This window comes from Peromyscus eremicus, chromosome 4 (genome assembly GCF_949786415.1).
Source record: "Peromyscus eremicus chromosome 4, PerEre_H2_v1, whole genome shotgun sequence".
Taxonomy (NCBI): Eukaryota; Metazoa; Chordata; class Mammalia; order Rodentia; family Cricetidae; genus Peromyscus; species Peromyscus eremicus.
Window position 1 is genome coordinate 66,589,998 of NC_081419.1, and position 19,486 is coordinate 66,609,483.

General features: G+C 44.5%; 1 protein-coding gene across 8 annotated transcripts in view; it reads left to right on the forward strand.

Moving 5' to 3' along the window:
• Agbl2 (AGBL carboxypeptidase 2) overlaps positions 1-16,471 on the forward strand; it is a 61,681-nt gene extending 45,210 nt beyond the window's left edge. For 5 of the 8 annotated variants that reach the window (XM_059260855.1, XM_059260863.1, XM_059260854.1 and 2 more), the window contains 3 exons: positions 6,551-6,637; positions 9,436-9,522; positions 11,319-12,199. In XM_059260855.1, the coding sequence (XP_059116838.1) occupies positions 6,551-6,637; positions 9,436-9,522; positions 11,319-11,495 (351 nt within the window). In that variant the 3' untranslated portion in view covers positions 11,496-12,199. Of the gene's footprint in view, positions 1-993; positions 1,027-5,232; positions 5,352-6,550; positions 6,638-9,435; positions 9,523-11,318; positions 12,200-15,219; positions 15,330-16,282 lie in introns of those variants that run through there. The other 3 variants (XM_059260856.1, XM_059260859.1, XM_059260860.1) reach the window with 3 other exon arrangements.
• The last annotated feature ends 3,015 nt before the right edge of the window (positions 16,472-19,486 follow it).

Genomic DNA, 19,486 nt, shown 5'->3' on the forward strand with positions numbered 1-19,486 from the left:
AGATTAAGCATAGATTCACAATCAACATTTACACTTTTTCACAAACTCACATATAACATGTGCTTAAGCATAAACTCAAACTCAACATTTACACATTTTTACAAACTCACATATAACATATTAACATCTACTTATTTATATACTTCTTATCTTATTTCTTATTTAAACTTACATTTACAACTAGTATCTTTCTTACAAGCTTGTTACTACATGTCTTAAGACTACCTTAGATACTTCTTGCAAGCTTATATTCTTAAAGGGACTCTATGGATCTATTTTACAAACTTATACAGGGCTAGCATTAGCATATATTTAACTTAGCAAACACCTAAAGATTTCTTAACACAGAGATCTAACAAGACAGAATTTCTACAAACTCACATATCTTATTTTCATCTTTTTTCTACTTCTTACTCTTAATTATCACTATCTCTATTAGAAAGATTCTCTTAACTAGACAGGAAATATGTACATCATTTCTAAAGTTTAGAGTTTATAGTCAGCTTTGCTATACAATACTGGGATTTAGTGAGTGTTGTCGTTATAGAGTTGTGAAACTTGTTGCTAGGGGACTGTAACCTTGTAACCTTCTCAGGACAAAGCCACACTCCAAAGTTGCCAGTTCTGTCAGCCATTCTGGAACCGGCAGAGATGCACTGTCAGCGGTAAACGGTTTTTAACTAGAGGCTGTCCCTTCACCCAAATTCATAATAGCTCCCCTAAGTACTTCAATTCAGACAAACGTTTCTATTACAGCAGTACTCTTGGTTTGTTCTACCAAAAAACTTCACTTCACACTGAGCGTGAAATTACCGTATTTAGCTGCTGTAAAGCTCTTAGCCAAATACTGCACAGCTATTAGGTGATATAAAGTATTTTTCTAAAGGAGCTAGTAAAGCCAAAAGCGGCACAGCTCCGAACTCTATTTCCTCACTGCTTGCATTAACCAGTGACAAAACTTCAGAAATACTAATCATTCTGGTTCCTTTATAGGAACGTCATTGGAGCTGACCTTCCTTAGTTCCACGCTCCTTACCAGACGCTCCTGTAACCACCGAGCTTCATTTTCATCTTGTGAAAAAACACAAACACGACCTAGACCCCATATTAAAACAGGATCAGGACCCTTCCATAATCCTGAGCTGGGATCTTTCCATTTCACTTGAGCAAAAGTCGCTTGGATGCCACTGTGCCAAAATCTATCTGCGGCAGACTGCTCACAGACATCCATATTCAAAAAGTTCAGAACAAAAAGAGCATGATTTAATGCATTATGTGGTGATTGAGGGTAAATTTCTTCCTTTTTATTTTTTGAAGTTGTATTTTAAGACTGCTATGAGCCCTTTCTACAATACCTTGTCCCTGAGGATTATAAGGAATACCTGTTTTATGTATGATTTCCCATTGGGTACAAAATTGTTGAAATGCCTTACTATTATATCCAGAACCATTATTAGTTTTTTGTTTGTTTGTTTGTTTGTTTGTTTGTGGGGTTTTTTTTTTTGTGTGTGTGTGTGTGTGTGTGTGTGTGTGTGTGTGTGTGTGTTTTGGTTTTTTCAAGACAGGGTTTCTCTGTGTAGCTTTGCGCCTTTCCTGGAACTCACTCTGTAGCCCAGGCTGGCCTCGAACTCACAGAGATCCATCCGCCTGGCTCTGCGTCCCAAGTGCTGGGATTAAAGGCGCTATTATCAGTTTTAATAATTTTTGGTATACCCATATATGAAAAACACTTCAAGCAGTGCATAATTACATGTTTTGTAGCTTACCCAGGTTGTGCACTAGCCATTAAAAATCCTGAATAAGTGTCAATGGTCACATGTACATATCTTAATTTGCCAAATTCTACAATATGTGTAACATCCATTTGCCATAGATGATTGGGAAGAAGACCTCGAGGGTTTACCCCTAAGTGAGGGATAGGAAAATATTTTGGACATACCCCACATCATTTAACTATTTGACGAGCTGCTTCTTTAGTAAGACTGAATTGTTTTCTTAAGCTTTTGCTGTTTTGATGAAGAGCATGTGACTGTTGAGCCATTTCCACTTGGGATAATGCTCAGCCATTGCATTACTCAGCTAAAGGACCTGGAAGACTGGAGTGAGCTCTAACATGGCCCACAAAGCATGGCAGCTTTCTTTTGTGGAATAGCGTCTTGAATTTGTTGAAACATTTTGACTTGATTGTTAAGTTCCAATATTTTCACCAAAACTGTTACTATTCAAAGGAGTCAAGAACATCTATGTTCTTTCATGAAATGTATCCTTCGTTAGCTTACTCTGAGAAAAAGCACTTTCAGGATTTAGTATTTTCATTTCATTAGCTTTAACTCCTGATATTAGCAGCTGTGATATTTAGCATTGATTTCTTATAAGGAACTTTCAGGTAAATCAACTCTTTTGTAAGACAGCTAGAGTTTCTGAAGTTTGTTCCCATCTATAAAGCAGTCATTTCTTTTTGAATGCCTGTTTCCTTGTCTCCTTATTAGATTTGCAAAGGAATTACTCATTGCAGGCACTTTGTTCAAAAGGCCAAGAACTTTTTTAATTTCAACACAAGTTTCTTCATATCTAAGACAACGTTCAGTGTATAAACTGCTTTCCCTTGTTTTAAGGATTTTAAAGTGGCTTATTTGCTCTTATAGGTAGCTTTTTGTCATCCAACTACTGTAAAAACTTTGCACAGCTATTAGGGTAAATAAGGCATTTTACCAAACCGAGAAGCGCCTAGTTCCATATCCTTTCAATTTTTCATTGGAACTGACACAAACTCTTAGACGATTTTCCTCCTTATTCTTTTAAAAGCTGTATTTTAAGTTTACCATGAACGTATTTTCGAGCTGACAAAATTGTTTCAGGGCAATGTCGCCATATTTAGCGGAAAAAACTACCTTTCCCAGAATGCATTTCCCTTATATCAATCCCTTATTGCAAGCTAGCTTTTGGACTTCATTTCCCATAGTTCTTTTTGGGTCTGAGAGTCAACTTCTAAGTTCTTTTTTTACCAGACTTGCTTACAAATTCTTGCCTGGGAGGTTTGAACAAAGTTTTTTGCTTTTGCAACGGGAGATTTGAACAAGCATTTTACATTTTCAGCTATGGCACATTGGGAGATTTCTATTCTCTCCTCAGCTGGCTTTAACAGGTGTCTCTCCTTCATCAGACACTGGCCCCAAAATCAGAACTGCACCTGCCTCGTTAGCCGGCATTGAGGCTGGCATTTCTGATAGCAACTTTCCTCGGGGCTTGTGTTTGCCTTAGCCAGTCAGTAAAAAACAAGATCATTTACAACAGCTTTTCCATAGCTCTTTCAGAGAGATTTTCTCCCACTGATCTATCTCATTTTGCTTGTTCCTTCCCTCCCAGATGCAGAGCTTCAGGTATCTGTCTGCAGCTCTGTACTTCTGCTAGGTGCCTTTGGAGGTAGGGGCTTTATTTCTCCCCCCAAATCTGCCTCAAATTCTAGCAGCTTTTTCAGGTCATATGTTTTCTGGGGAGGATTATGTCCCTTCTCTGTTTCTTCAGAGTCTTTCTCCCTGACAGTATCCAGTTTGGTCTCAGTTTATCCCCTCTACCCCAGAAACAGTTTCCGACACTACAGTGGCAGCTTTTCCTGCTCCTGAAGGTAGGGGCTTTAGTCCGTTTCTGTTTTCGGGGTCTGTGTAGTTTGTGTACAGACTGAAAATCTAACAAGGGAGGTTTTTGCCATTTCTAAACTCCCATTAGGACAGGTGTTTGCTTCATCAGGCCTTCACCCTGCCCAGTCCCCCAGTGAGTTGGGTTTGTTTGTCTGGGTGCTCAAGGACAGAGCTTATACCAGAGGCAATCACCCCTCAGGGCTACACTCCCTCATTTCACTGGGAGGCAGTTGAAACAAAGCTTTTCTCAAAGAGGTGCTTTCTCTGACAGAAAAGAAAGCTTTACTCCTGGATAGTTCTGTCCTGCCCTGGCTGGGCTCTTTCCCCAGACAGTGTTCTGACTCAGCAGCACAACTGCTTCAGACACAGTTCAGCTTTATTGTTCTCCCAGAAAGGTCCTTTCTCTGATAGGAAAGCTTTTCTCAGATTTCTTTTTGCAGCTGTGGACCTATCAACCCGGGACTTGCAGGAAAGCAGACAACTGTGCCGTTCCCACTGGCTTTAGCTTTGTTTGTTCATTGGCAATCTTCCCCGGGTCCTGCACCTTCCTGCCTCAGCTCTGTGCTCCAGGAAGTTTACCACTGCAGGAACCCTAGTATCCCTGAAATGCACTCCAACTCAGAGACGCTGGCCAGTCACCTCTGGGTTTTTGCTCAGGAGAGAGGATACAATGCTTCAGGGGATCTTTGCGTTAGGACGATTAGGAGCACTTTTTCATTCTGAAACGCTCACTCAGAAACAAAACCCTTGATGCTTCAGCTCGGCTGTAACTGAAAAGCTTGGCTTTTTTGCTTTTTTCAGGTAAAGTTTCCTTCCCTTTTGGGCTCTCTGTAGCTCTTTACCCACACTCTCCCAAGCGTTTCCCTCAGGGTACTCTGACCCACTGTCTTTTACTAACTTGAAGAGACAGAGCTTAGAAGAGGTTTTTAGGAACTTGTCCCTGCCTCCTGAATTGCAGGGAGGATTTTTAAAGCTTGAAAGAACTTAGAGGAGAGGTTTTGCTGTCTTAAGAGCTTTGTTGTTTTCCCTTGGAGCTAATCACAGGTGGTCCCCATACTAATATCTTCAGGTGATTCTAATTTTTGTCCTTCTAAGAGAGTGAGGTCTGAAAGGCTTTAGTTTTTACGTTTTTTAAGAGAGCTTTTGAGAAAGATTAAAGCTTTTTAGAGAGATTTTTTCCTCCAAATTTTCCAAGAAAAGCTTTTTGGTTTAAGAGAAAGACTTTTTCCCCCAAGAGAGAAAGACCAATTTCCCCCAAAACTTCTGAACTTTAAGCTTTATGCTTTTTTACACCCCCATTTTTGCCTCAGGGAGAAAACACTTTCTCCTGCTAGTTGGACTTAGCATTTCAGCTGTCCCCAGGTCAAAAGCTCCATAGGAAACTTCTTCCCCATAAGCTCAGAAGAGCTTTTTTACTACCGGTAAAGCCCAAAGAAAGATTTTTTCCCCAGTTTGCATTCAAAGCCCCCAAAGTTATAAAATTGAAGAGTTTTTCTGTCTAGTTGCCTTACTTATTTTTTTCTACATGATCTTACACTTCTAAGTTTTTCCTGCACTATATTACTACACTATACCTTATACTTATTTTTCACAGATAGAAACTGAGAAAGGGATAGAAGATAGAAAATTTTGACAGAAGAGAATTTTGCGCTGCAGCATCGGACATCTTTCCAGTCCGCTTTCCTTTTCTCTCGAGGATAAAACCCCTGGCCCTCAAAAATATATATATATATTTTCCATAACACTGGCATGCCTTTCCCCTGGCAGGGCTGACCCACACTTTCGCCAAAAACTCTCTGTAATAAAACTATTATTTTCCTTTATCTTTAGTCCCTATTACTTTGTCTTTAGTCCTTGTTCATTTGTCTTTAACCCCCTTTTTTTGTCCCCCCTTTTTTCTTTAGTCCCATTTTTTCTTTTTTCTTTAGTCTCTGTTCATTTGTCTTAGTCCCCCCTTTTTTTGTCTTTAGTCCCCCCTTTTTTCTTTTTTCTTTAGTCCCTGTTCATGGCGCCATTCTGTGGGGCATTTACCCACCAACCTCACAGTTCCCCAGAGTTTCCTTAGTGTGAGCAGCAGGAAATATTAGATAGAAAGATTTATATTGCGGAGATAAACAGATAGAAAATAAAGGAGAGCCTTGAGAGGGCCTGGAACCTTTTCCAAGGGACCCGAGTGTCTCTGCCCCAGGGTATTTATAGAGACACCAAGGGGTGGAGCAAAAGACCTCCTCCCCCAGCACAGCCAAGTACAGACCATCTCAGACACCTACACTGAGGCCCGTGGTCCTAATCATCCTCTGTGTGGACATGCTGGGTAAAGCCACGAGGAACCTGAAAACGGGCTCCCACAAGGAAGATCCCAGGGTCTTGTTGGCCAGCCAGACACATGCTAACATACACATACACCACACATAACACATATACAAAAATGCCTTCAGGCTGTATGTGTAAGTGCACACATGAAACATGAATAAATTTCATGTTTACACTGGGATACCATCTCTAAGATATCTCGTTATGTATGTGCACATATTCCAAAATCAGAAAAAAAAAAACCACCTGAAATCCAAAGCACTTGTGTTCCCAAGCATTTCTGAGAACTCTAAACTGTGTGAGTTACTCAGTCGGCCAGGAACTCAGTTTCTGATCTGCAACACTGAGGTGCAGAAACCTGCAGCCTATGGTGGCTTTAGCTCTGGATGGGAGACTCAAAAGCACCTGGCATGTAGTGGACACGGAATAAACATCAGTTCTCTTTGGAATTATTACTCACGTGTGCTTTGCCTTCCTTTTGTGTTGCGTTATCCTCATGGGCTAACATGCATGAACAAATATCCCAAGACTAATGTGTACTCACTGTACCCACAGTGTTCACAAGGAAAACTTAGCGAGGATGTATTCATTTATTTTAGACACAGTTAAGTGGAAGAGACAAAGGCACCTCCCTGGAACCACCACTGATCAGCCTGGTTCTACCTAAGAATAAGGAAACAATTCAGGTACTGCACCTCATTTGTACATACACATGCCAGTGGTTAATTTTAGTTAATTTTCTTGTTTGTCTGTCTGTCTGTCTGTGTGTGTTGTCTTGTTTTGTATGAGACAGGTTCTCAACCTATAGCCTCTGCTAACCTAGAACTTGTTATACAGGCCTGGCTGGTCTCATAGACTTGTGACCATCTTGGCTGCCTCTGCCTCCCAAGTGCTAAAATTATAGGTGTGCACCCGCTTAATTAATTTTCATATATATTGTGTGATTTGGATGAGTGGTGCTGTTGTCCACTCAGACCTGTTCTGCCCAGATGAACATTTAAGGAAGTTTGTACCCTCAGGCTCCAACCACCTGGCCACTCTGGAGCATGGTTCCCAAGATAGGACAGGACTAGCAATGGCCCACTCAGAACTAAAATCTGGGTATCAAGAATTTAATTTCAAGTTGGGCTGTGGTGGTGCATGCCTTTAATCTCAGCACTCGGGAGGCAGAGCCAAGCAGATTACTGTGAGTTCGAGGCTAGCCTGGTCTACAGGGCGAGATCCAGGACAGGCACCAAAACTACACTGAGAAACACTGTCCTAAAAAAAAAATTGTTTTTTGAACCTGGTGTAGTGACTTAGGCCTGTAATACCAGCTCCTGAAGAGACCAAGACGGAAGGATCACAAGTTCAAGGCAAGTCTGAGTAACTTAGAAAGACCCTTCTCAATAATGGAGAAAAGGATCCTGGAAAGATGGCTCAGCAGTTCTGAGTGCTTGCTGCTCTTGCAGAGGATGAGGACTCAGTTCCCAGCACCCACATCAGGCAGCTCACAACCATCTATAGCTCCAGAGGACCTAATGCCCTCTTCTGGTCTCCTCAGGCACCAGTACATACATTTATACAGATATATATTACAACTGAGCCAATAATCATGTACACACACAAACACACACACACACACACACACACACACACACACACACACACACACACATATATTCCAAAATAAAGCTGTTTTTTAAGTTGGGCAGTGGTGGTGCACAGCTTTAATCCCAGCACTCTGGAGGCAGAAGCAGGCAGATTTCTTGAGTTCGAGGCCAGCTTTTTCCATAGTGTGAGTTCTAGGATAGCCCAGACTACACAGAGAAACCCTGTCTAGAAAAACAAAACAAACAAATAGCTTTTTAAAAAACATTGAGAAAAAGGCTAGGATTATTATATATCCTGTAGGTAGAGTTTTCCTGCCTGGCCCACGGTCAGGGCAAATCTCTCTCACCTGCCAGTCCCACAGCCGCTCACACCCAACCAAGTAAACACAGAGACTTATATTGGTTGCAAACTGTATGGCTGTGGCAGGCTTCTTGCTAACTGTTCTTACAGCTTAAATTAATCCATTTCTATAAATTTATACCTTGCCACATGGCTAGTGGCTTACCGGCATCTTCACATGCTGTTTCTCATCGTGGAGGCTGGCATTGTCTCTCTCTCAGCCTTCCACTTCCCAGCTTTATTCTCCTCCTTGTCCCGCCTACACTTCCTGCCTAGCCAATGGCCAATCAGTGTTTTATTTATTGACTAATTAGCAACACATTTGCCATACAGAACATCCCACAGCAATATCCTCAGTTGTAGGATGCTTGTCTGGCATGCTCAAAGTCTTAAGTTCAATTCCTAGTCACTCTCTCCCTCCTTCTCTCTCTCTCTGTCTCTCTCTGTCTCTCTTTGTCTCTCTCTGTCTCTCTCTCTCTCTGTCTCTGTCTCTCTCTCTCTCTCTCTCTCTCACACACACACACACACACACACACACACACACACACACACGGGTTTTGATACAATAGTGGCTGGTTCTTAGTAGAACTGACAGAAAATGAGCCTTCCTTGTAGAGAATGCTACCCTGTGATTAACAATAATACAGTAAGTACAGTGAGCTCCAACTGGACTACCCCAGGAACCGCCCCCTCCAGAATACAACCATCAGATCAACATCGAGGACTATTTAGTGTCTAATGTAACTGTCAGAAGCACAAGCTTTGAGGTCTGTTCAAATTCCAGCTCCACTCCAGCCCCTAAACCTGAAACTTTGTGAGAGACATGACTCCATAATTGGAAAATTCTATGCTATGAATCTGGTTTCATACAAAACACATTAACAAATGCTACATAAAGGTCAATGAGAAGCCTCAGTGGATAAAGGTGTTTGCACCTCAAACTGGCAACCTAAATTGATTTCCAAAGTTCACAGTAGAAGACAACAGACAACTCCCAAGGTTGTCTGTGACCTCCACATGTGTCATGAACACACTTGCCCACTCACACACACACACAGACACATGCACATACCTTCAGGCTGTATGTGTAAGTGCACACATGAAACATGAATAAATTTCATGTTTACACTGGGATACCATCTCTAAGATATCTCGTTATGTATGTGCACATATTCCAAAATCAGAAAAAAAAAAACCACCTGAAATCCAAAGCACTTGTGTTCCCAAGCATTTCTGAGAACTCTAAACTGTGTGAGTTACTCAGTCGGCCAGGAACTCAGTTTCTGATCTGCAACACTGAGGTGCAGAAACCTGCAGCCTATGGTGGCTTTAGCTCTGGATGGGAGACTCAAAAGCACCTGGCATGTAGTGGACACGGAATAAACATCAGTTCTCTTTGGAATTATTACTCACGTGTGCTTTGCCTTCCTTTTGTGTTGCGTTATCCTCATGGGCTAACATGCATGAACAAATATCCCAAGACTAATGTGTACTCACTGTACCCACAGTGTTCACAAGGAAAACTTAGCGAGGATGTATTCATTTATTTTAGACACAGTTAAGTGGAAGAGACAAAGGCACCTCCCTGGAACCACCACTGATCAGCCTGGTTCTACCTAAGAATAAGGAAACAATTCAGGTACTGCACCTCATTTGTACATACACATGCCAGTGGTTAATTTTAGTTAATTTTCTTATTTGTCTGTCTGTGTGTGTTGTCTTGTTTTGTATGAGACAGGTTCTCAACCTATAGCCCCTGCTAGCCTAGAACTTGTTATACAGGCCTGGCTGGTCTCATAGACTTGTGACCATCTTGGCTGCCTCTGCCTCCCAAGTGCTAAAATTATAGGTGTGCACCCGCTTAATTAATTTTCATATATATTGTGTGATTTGGATGAGTGGTGCTGTTGTCCACTCAGACCTGTTCTGCCCAGATGAACATCTAAGGAAGTTTGTACCCTCAGGCTCCAACCACCTGGCCACTCTGGAGCATGGTTCCCAAGATAGGACAGGACTAGCAATGGCCCACTCAGAACTAAAATCTGGGTATCAAGAATTTAATTTCAAGCTCGGAAGTGGTTGTACATGCTTTTAATCTCAGCACTTGGGAGGCAGAGCCAGCTGGATCTCTGAGTTCGAGGCCAGCCTGGTCTACAAAGTGAGACCCAGGACAGGCACCAAAACTGCACTGAGAAACTCTGTCTCAAAAAAAACAAAAACAACAAAAAGAAAAAAAAAAAATTTAATTTCAATAAGCTGAGTGTAGTCTCACATGCTGTTAGTCCCAGCACCTGGGAGGCAGACATAGGTGGATCTCTGTGAGTTTGAGGCCAGCCTAGTCTACCTAGTGAGTCCAGGACAGCCAGGACTACGTAGAGAGACTCTGTCTCAAATAAACCAAAAAAATATAAAATAAGAAACAAAACCCCAAAATAACAATTATGGAGTTGAGAGATGGCTGAGCAGTTATGAGCATTTGTTCCTCTTCCGGACGACCTGAGTTCTGTTCCCAGCACCCACATGGTGGCTCACAACCGTCCATTCCAATGGATCTGACATCTTCTGATGCACAAAACACTAAAAACATTCATTTTATTTTTATTTACTATATAAAAATATTTTATTACAGATAAAATAAAAATATTATCTTTTAGCCGGGTTGTGGTGGCACACACCTTTAATCTCAGCACTTGGGAAGCAGAGGCAGGTGGATCTCTGTGAGTTCAAGGCCAGCCTGGTCTACAGAGCGAGTTCTAGGACAGCCAGGACTGTTACACAGAGAAACCCTGTCTGGAAAAAACAAAAAAATAAATAAATAAATAAAAATAAAGTTCTCTTTTTGTAAATAATGAAGTCAATCTAAAGAAAGTTGTAGCAGAGTAGTGAGTGATGACCTTGTTCTTGTTCCTCACTTAGTTCGTAAGGCTTCAGGCCTACAGGTGACAGAACCATGTGTACAACTAAAACCCGCTGGTTAGCCTGTAACATGAAAGCCATGCTGTTAACAGCAGGGAGCGGGATGGATGCCAGGCAGCCCCCTTGACAATTACTTCATCCTCTTGAGTGTTTCTGTGGAGTCTTTTCCTAACGGGAGTGCAGTCTAACCCCCAGAGCGTGTCAGACAGCAGAGCCGGAAGTGCGGGACAGCCGTCTTGACACACTAGGTGTCTCTTCCTTTGTGTAATGCTGCTAGACAGCTTATAAAACAGTCTCTCCACTTCCTGGATCCACTGAAATGTTGCCCACAGACTTCTGCTGGGCCGAGAAACCTGACCAAATGTTTGATTCACCTCTTTCCCGTAGCGTTGTTGACCATTTTGATATTCTGGGAGGAAATGCAAATATCTCTAACTCCTGTCTAGTGTAGCTGACCTCAACCCTAACTTAGAAACTGCAACAGAAAGTGAATTCAACTCTTTTATCTCATTTGTGCAGAGTAAGAAGCCAGGCTTTACAGCATCATGCTCTCCAAAGAGAAGCACAAACTCCGGCCTAGGGCCAGCTCCAGATGTCAAGGCAAACTGGCCTAGGACTAGGTACCCTGCCACGAGGAAAGACCGCAGCGCCGTGGCGGCGGTGTACCCATCCCTGCACATTTACACATACCCTTAGTGCACTTTTGCTCTGACACACAGGTGCCTCCCTCAGAGGTTTTGGGGTACTCTTATTGGTTTTTGTTTTGTTTCACATTCAGTGTTGGGAACCAGACCTAGGGCACTAAGCATACTAGGCGAGTGCTTTACCATTGACCTGTGTCTCCAGCTCCCCTGCAATGGTTGTGGGTTATACACACTTATAAGAGGAAATCTATAAATGAAATGGAAACTCGGTTTACGGTGTACTGTGTTGTGCGTTCACCACACACTGACTTGCGCTCTGTCCTTCCACTGTGCACGTACCCTCAGATGCATACCTCATGAATTCAGTAATTTTCTCCTCAGATGAGATTATAGTTTGATGTATAGAAAAGCCTTTATTGAAAGCTGAAGCATATATACTCATGAAAAGACAGCACATACATACCTCATTTGTAACCAATAGGTGTTCCCTCTGAAGTTAGATGCAAATCAGTTTTTAAAAGATCAAACTGTTTTAAATGTGTTTTGGGAATGCACCATGTGAAAAAGTCTTGTGTCAGTTTCCAAACGGCAAAATGACCTGTCAAACTGTGGTATATCAGGTTTGCTCAAAGTGAGGTATTCCTACACAGAAAAAACAATTACATGTATTACTCATAATTTAATGTTGCATACATTATGTTCAACAAGGTTATGTAAATTTTTAACTCAATGATTAAAATTCTTTCTCTCTGGTTATTTGTTCCTTGATTATTTTACTACATAATCTTATGTGAACAGATTTACACATCAGCCATTTATTTTCTGTGATTCCTCACGAGGACCAATCACAGTCTTCCAGCTACAAGTCACATCAGAATTCAGAGTCACAGTGAAGAACAGTCACTCAGGTTGGCACGGGGCTCATGCCTATAATCCCAGCACTCAGGAGGCAGAAACCATGAGTTCAAGGCCAGTCTGCTCTACATCCCAAGTTCTAGGCCATCCAGGGTTATAAAGTAAGACCTTGTACATTAAAAAAAAAAAAAAAAAGAGTTACTCCAAGCTAGGTATGGTGGCTCATGTGTAACTCCAGCACTTGAGACAGGAGAGTTGCTGTGAGTTATTGAGTTACAGAGTGAGATTCAGTCTCAAATAATGAATAAATAAAATAAAAAGGGAGCCGGGCAGTGGTGGCATACACCTTTAATCCCAGCACTCTGAGGCAGAGGTAGGCGGGTCTCTGTGAGTTCAAGGCCAGCCTGGGCTACAGAGTGAGTTCCAGGACAGCCAGGGCTGTCTTGAAAAACAAAAAAAGAAAGGAAAAGGGGAAATGGAGGTAGAGAGGATGACTTCTGTTCACGCAGGTTCACTCCTGCTTTTACTTTCCTTTTGTCTTGTCACACTAGATGAAAAGTTTCCTAGCACACTTTCATTTGTATATGTATGTGTGGATACATGTTCATGTATGTGTTATATGTTCGTACGTGTGTGAATATTTCATCCATGTGTGTACATGTTTATGCATGTGTTCACATGTATATACATGTCTGTGTGTATGCATGTTCATGTATGTGTGTATGTGGAGGACCTGACTCCAGTCCTCCTTAAAAAGCCTTCCTTTTAGGGCTGCATGGCCAATGGGAGTACTGTTACCACTGGTGGCAGCATACCCTTTCCTGTTTTGTTTGTTTTTTATTTATTTAATGTGTGTGCACAGCGCACATGTGGAAGTCAGAGGACAGCTTGCGAGAGTTAGTCTTCTCATCCGACCACGAGGGTCCTGAACATCAACCTCAGGTCGTCAGGCTTGGCAATAGGTCCTTAAACCATCGGTGAGCTGTCTCACCAGCCCCTTTCTGGTCTTGGAGAGAGAGGTGATGTGATCACTGTCATGCCCAGATCTCGGGGACCCCCAAAAGACCACCACAGAGACCAAATCCTGTATGTAAAAGCAAAGAGACTATATTTCAAGCTCCGGGGCTTGGTCCCTCTGTCTGTCCAACTCAACGTGAGAGCAGAGAGCCCTGAGCCCAAGCAGGGTGGGATTTTTATCATAGCAGAGGTTGGGGTGAGGGGATTTCCAGGGTTCAGGACCCTGATTGGCTGACAGTTGTCTAGGGGTATCTGTAAAACAAACAATAGGTGTGTGCTAGACTCAAGGACATCTGGCCACCTTATCTAATGGTTAGAATGTTAGGTATTTCCTCATCCCTGGGTAGATCCCTGGGTGGTATCAGCTTGAGGCTTTCCTGGATCTGGGTGTTGCCTGCCAGTAAGCCTGTCACAGAAGCCATTTCTAGGCCCCTAAGCCTGTCATGGCTGCTGTGTGGTCAAGCTGTTTTGGGGCCCCTTTACATTCCCCCCTTCACAAGTACCAATGACAGGACCTAATCATGGGTCCTGCCTGTTCATAGGTTCAAGGGGATGGTATTGGGGCCTAAGAACCATTAGCTGAACAGCACTGACCTGCCCTGGAATGAAGACAATCAGTCTATTAATAAGACAAGGGTCAAGTGTAAGCAGAAGGAGCAAAGTCATTAAGGGGCCGGCTAAGGCAGACACCAGGGTGCTTAACCAAGGAGACCAACTGAACAGATTTTCATACTGTCCAGCTTCCGAGCGTACATTTTGCTCTCTATCATTAATCTGTTTTCTTAACAAGGCCATTGAATCTCTAATTATCCCAGAATGATTGACATAGAAACAATATTCTTCCCCCAGAGCAACACATAAGCCTCCTTGTTGCATGAAGAGGAGGTCCAGACCTCTTTGATTTTGTAAGGCAACCTCAGCCAGGGAATCTAAAGAGGTCTCTAATTTAAGTATAGACTCTTCTATGTTTTTAAGATCTGAATCGATGGCTAACTGCAGGGCCTGGTAGTTTTTATCCTGGAGAATTAAGGCTGAGGTGCCCACCCCACCACCACCACCCCCGTTGCCCCAGCTATGCCCAGCCCTACCAGGGAAGAGAGTAAGACAGCTGTTGCTCCTATGGCCCGTTTTGCCCTGGTAGGAATAGGGGATAAGGCCAATTCCATTTGGGTCTCTTTATAATATTTTATGTTGGGGAACAATTGGACTGTCACACAAAAACCTTGTCCTTTGTTAAGGACCGGTCCATGGATGCAGGGAGTGAGTGCCAAAGTGCAAGCCTACCATCCAGCAGAGGCCAAATAAACAGTATTGTTTTATATGGCGATGGTCTGATTACATACATCTTCTGGTGCTTGCTTTCCATGGGGCACCACACAAGTTCCTGTACCCTTTACCTGCTGTAACGAAATCTTTCCCGTTTTCCCCAAGGGCAGGATGCTGGGGAGACTGAGGTGTAACCACCAGCTATTGTAATACCAGTATAGAAAGAGGGCTGTGCATTTAGACAAAGCCAGCACTCCTTAGTCAAGTCAGGTATTTATCACCTGGAAGGTTTTAGAAACCAAGTCCCATAAAGGATGTTGGCTGTATGAAGATTCTTGACCCTGAGGGATGGTTCCCAAGTGGACTACTGGTGTCTGGTTCCCTCCTGGGGGTCTGGTAGCAGGAGCCTCCTGAGGTACCAGGACTGGATTGCGTCCTATTGCCACGGGGGGGGGGGGGGTGTCTGAACCTCTAATCTGATGGTGAAGAGGGCCCCTGGGATCAGCCCAAAATAAGGTCCAGGGCCATCATAGACTTGGATACCCCAGGTCTTGCCAGTGGTCCATTCCTCTGTCTGAATTTGTTTTCCCCTATCAGTAAATTCTACCCTGAGGGGGTTACATTTTTGATTTCCATAGGACCCGCAACTGCTGTCATATATACCTCATCGGACTGAGATCAAATCGTCTCTTATCGGTGGTGTCCACCAGATAGGTCCAGTACTCACACATTTCCAAGAGGCACAGAAGTAAGATTCGGCTCCCCCTACATTGCTGATGCCAGGACTTTTCCGTCTTGTGTCCCGGGCAGACATAAAAACTTTTTTCTCTCAGCTGGCGCTGATCTTGGTTGAACAGAAATAAATCCTGTATCTTAAATTCTAGAGGTGGGAACCAGGTCCCAGGTGGAGCTCTAGCTGATTCTTGTTTGAGGATTTCTCCAGAGGACGTGTCAGTGACAGTCCAAGTGAGTCTTTCAGGTTGATGTGGATCAGCAGGAAGCGTGGGGTGGCAAAGGATGAGCAATGCCAGCAAAAACAGGATCTTCATGATGGAGGTTGACGGTGAAGTTTGAGCTTGAGCGGGTTATCCTGATGCTCAATCTTCCAGCCTGAGGAATCTCTTTCTTGTGGCAGTTCTGTAGGGTTCTCTATCTCTAGACCTGCCAGCCGGGTGTGGGTGTGAGGAATCTAGGTGGCCATGCCTTCCACCTTTAGGGCTGTTGGAGTTGTCAGGATCACAATGTATGGCCCCTTCCAGCGCGGCTCGAGGGTCTCCCTTTGCTGTCTCTTCACATAGACCCAGTCTCCAGGCTAAAACTTATGTGGCACAGGTGGCAGAGCCGTCTCATAAACGGCCCTCAGGTGAGACCATATGTCCTTATGCACGAGAGCCACAGCCTTGAGGGAAGCAGCCACGTTAACATCATCAAACTCCGCAAAAAGCTCAGATTTTAAGTTAGGCAAAATAGGAGGGGGCCTCCCAAACATTTGATTTCAAAGGGAGTTAGCCCCAAGGTACAAGGTAAGTTACGAACCCTATAAAAGGCAAAGGGGAGGTGAGCTACCCAGTAACTGCCAGTTTCCATGGTTAATTTGGTAAGGGTCTCTTTTAGGGTCCTATTCATGTACTCGACCTGACCAGAACTTTGGGGCCTATAAGCACAATGTAATTTCCAATTTTCCCCCAATGCTCTTACCAGGAGCTGTGTTACCTGAGAGATGAACGCTGGTCCGTTGTCTGAACTCAAGAGGGTAGGGATACCATACCTCGGAAAGGTGTCCTCAATTAGCTTTTTGGCGCCTGTCTGAGCAGTCTCCTGCTTCGTGGGGAAGGCCTCTACCCATGCAGAAAATGAATCTATAAATACTAAAAGATACTTGTAACCATATTTGCCAGGTGTCACCTCAGTGAAGTCTGTCTCCCAGTGGGAACTGGGTTCGGTGCCTCTAAGTCTGGTTCCAGGATTTTTGGGTTGGTTGTCTGCATTGGTGAGTTGGCAGGCCAGGCATTTCTCAGCTGTTTGCTTGGTCTTGTGTTGAAGGTCAAAGATTTTTAAATGGGACTGCCTTATCAGATCTTCTGTTTTCCGGGTGCCGAGGTGGGTAGAACGGTGAATGTGACGAGGGAGGGGCTTCAGTCAGCTTCTCCGGCATGATGACTCTTCCACTGCCAGTCATCCACCAGCTCGCTGGCCCTTGGGGCTGTATCATGCACAGGTCAGCAGGGGTATAGGTTGGATTCTCAGGGAGGTCCGGTGGTCCTGGGTCTGGTAGCGTCAGGGCCAGGATGTCCGTTGTTTGTTCGGCAGCTTTCTTGGCTGCCCGATCTGCCCTCTGGTTCCCTCTAGCTGTTGGCATATCAGTTTTTTGATGCCCAGGACAACGGATAATGGCCAGTTTGGTTGGTATCCATAAAGCTGCCAGCAAATCTAAACTCTCCTGTTTGTTTTTGATGAACGTGGGCTGTGGCTAAGGCATAGCGGCTGTCTATGTACACATTCAGCCTCTTTCCCTTTGCCATCTCCTGCGCCTTAATCAAGGCTATCAGCTCAGCTCTCTGGGCGGAAGTCCCAGATGGGAGGGCCATTGCCCAAACAGTGTCCTTTTCTGACACCACAGCCGCCCCTGCGTACCTTTTGCCATCTCCTATAAAGCTGCTCCCATCCGTATACCATGTGAGGTCAGCATCCAGCAAGGGCTGGTCTCGTAGGTCTTTTCTCAGTCCATGTACCTGGCTCAGGATTCCTTCACAGTCACGTAGTGGGGCGTCCAGCTCCGGATCGGGGAGCAAGAATGCGGGATTGAAGGCCGCACTCGGAAGAAACCGGATATGAGGGGGATTAAGGAGGAGGCTTTGGTAGTGAGCCATTTGATCATTGCTCAGCCATCGGTCAGGCAGTTGTTTGAGCGCTCCTTCAATGGCGTGAGGGGTGGCGATGAGGAGCCCTTGGCCTAATGTCAACTTGTCGGCATCTTTGAACAACAGGGCAGTGGCTGCAATGAGCCTTAGGCATGGGGGCCACCCTGCTGCCACTGGGTTGAGTCTCTTTGAGACATAGGCCACCGGCCTGTTCCAAGGTCCTAGAGTTTGAGTAAGGACACCTTTTGCTATGCGTTTTCTTTCATCTACGTAGAGGTGAAAGGGTTTGGTTATATCTCCAATCCCAGTGCAGGTGCCGAGAGGAGGGCCTTTTTTTATCTTGTTGAACGCCTTGTCCTCAGCCTCAATCCATTGAAAGGGCCGGGTTTCTTTTGTTGCCCCATACAGTGGTTTAGCTAGTTCAGCAAAACTGGGGATTTGAGAGACGGCAGAAGCCAGCTGACCCGAGGAATTCTCTAACCTCCCTCCTGGAAGTGGGGGCAGGTATTTTGAGCACAGTCTCTTTGTGGGCTTCTGAGAGCCAACGCTGACCCCCTTCAAGGACATATCCCGGCTACGGCACTTTAGCTTGGCAGATTTGGGCCTTTATCGCTGGTGTCTGATATCCCAGGCTCCCCAAGGCAGTAAGCAAATCGCCAGTGCTTACCTTACCGTCTTCTTCAGTGTCAGCTGCTGTCAGGAGATCATCCACACACTACTGCAGCAGAGTGACCTGCGGATGCCCCCTCCGGTATTCCCCGAGGTCCTCATGTAGGGCCTCGTCAAAGATGGTTGGGGAGTTTTTGAACCCTTGGGGCAGCCTAGTCCAAGTCAGTTGTCCATTGTATCCCTTCTCAGGGTCGTGCCATTCAAAGGCAAACAAGGGCTGGCTCTTTGGGGCTAAAGGCAGGCTGAAGAAAGCATCTTTAAGATCCAGTACCATATACCAGGCCCGCGTGGGAGGAAGTGAGGTCAAAAGGGTGTATGGATTCGGTACAGTGGGGTGTACATCCATAACACTGCGATTGACCTCCCTAAGATCCTGCACAGCCGGTAATCATTTGAGTTCGGCTTTTTTTTTTTTTAAAAGATTTTATTTATTTATTAGGTTTACAGCATGTATGACTGCAGGCCAGAAGAGGGCACCAGATCTCGTTGCAGATGGTTGTGAGCCACCATGTGGTTGCTGGGAATTGAACTCAGGACCTCCGGAAGAGCAGTCAGTGCTCTTAACCTCTGAGCCATCTCTCCAGCCCGAGTTCGGCTTTTTAATGGGGAGCAGGGGAGTATTCCAGGCTGACTGGCAAGGGATTAAAATTCCCAGTTCCATGAGGCGCCTGATGTGAGGGTGATTCCCTCCTTTGCCTCCCAGGACATGGGGTATTGCCGCACCTGGGTGGGGGTGGCATCAGGCTTAAACTCAGTTAGTATTGGGGCTCAATGTTTTGCCAAGCCCATTGCCCCAGTCTCTGTGAATGCCTCTGCATACTGGGCTAGCCATGTGCTCATGTCCTGAGGGGCGGGTGGCAGCTCCTGGTGTAGTCTGTATTCATCCTCAAGCTGGAGGGTGAGGATTTGGATAGGCTGGTCCTCCTGATTTGTAATTGAGATTCCATTCTTATTAAAATTAATCTGAGCCCCAACTTTAGTAAGTAAGCCTCTTCCTAATAAGGGATAGGGGCAGTTAGGTATGACCAGGAATGAGTGGGATACCTGGCCCGTTCCAAGATCCACTGTTCTTTGGATAGTCCATGAATATTGGCTAATACCTGTGGCTCCCTGCACCCAAGACTTTTTCTGAGAAAGATTTCCTTGGGGTTTGATTAAGACCAAATGTTGAGCTCCAGCATCTACTACAAAATCCATAAGTTTCCCCTCCACTCTGAGTGTTACCCTGGGCTCAGGGAGGGAGTCCGAATCCTGTCTCCCCTAGTCACTGAAATCGCCTGATTCTGCAACCAGCACACGGTGGGAATCTCGCACTGGGTCATAATCCGTGCTCCTGGGGTTTTTAGGGCATTCTTTAGCCCAATGTCCCATTTCC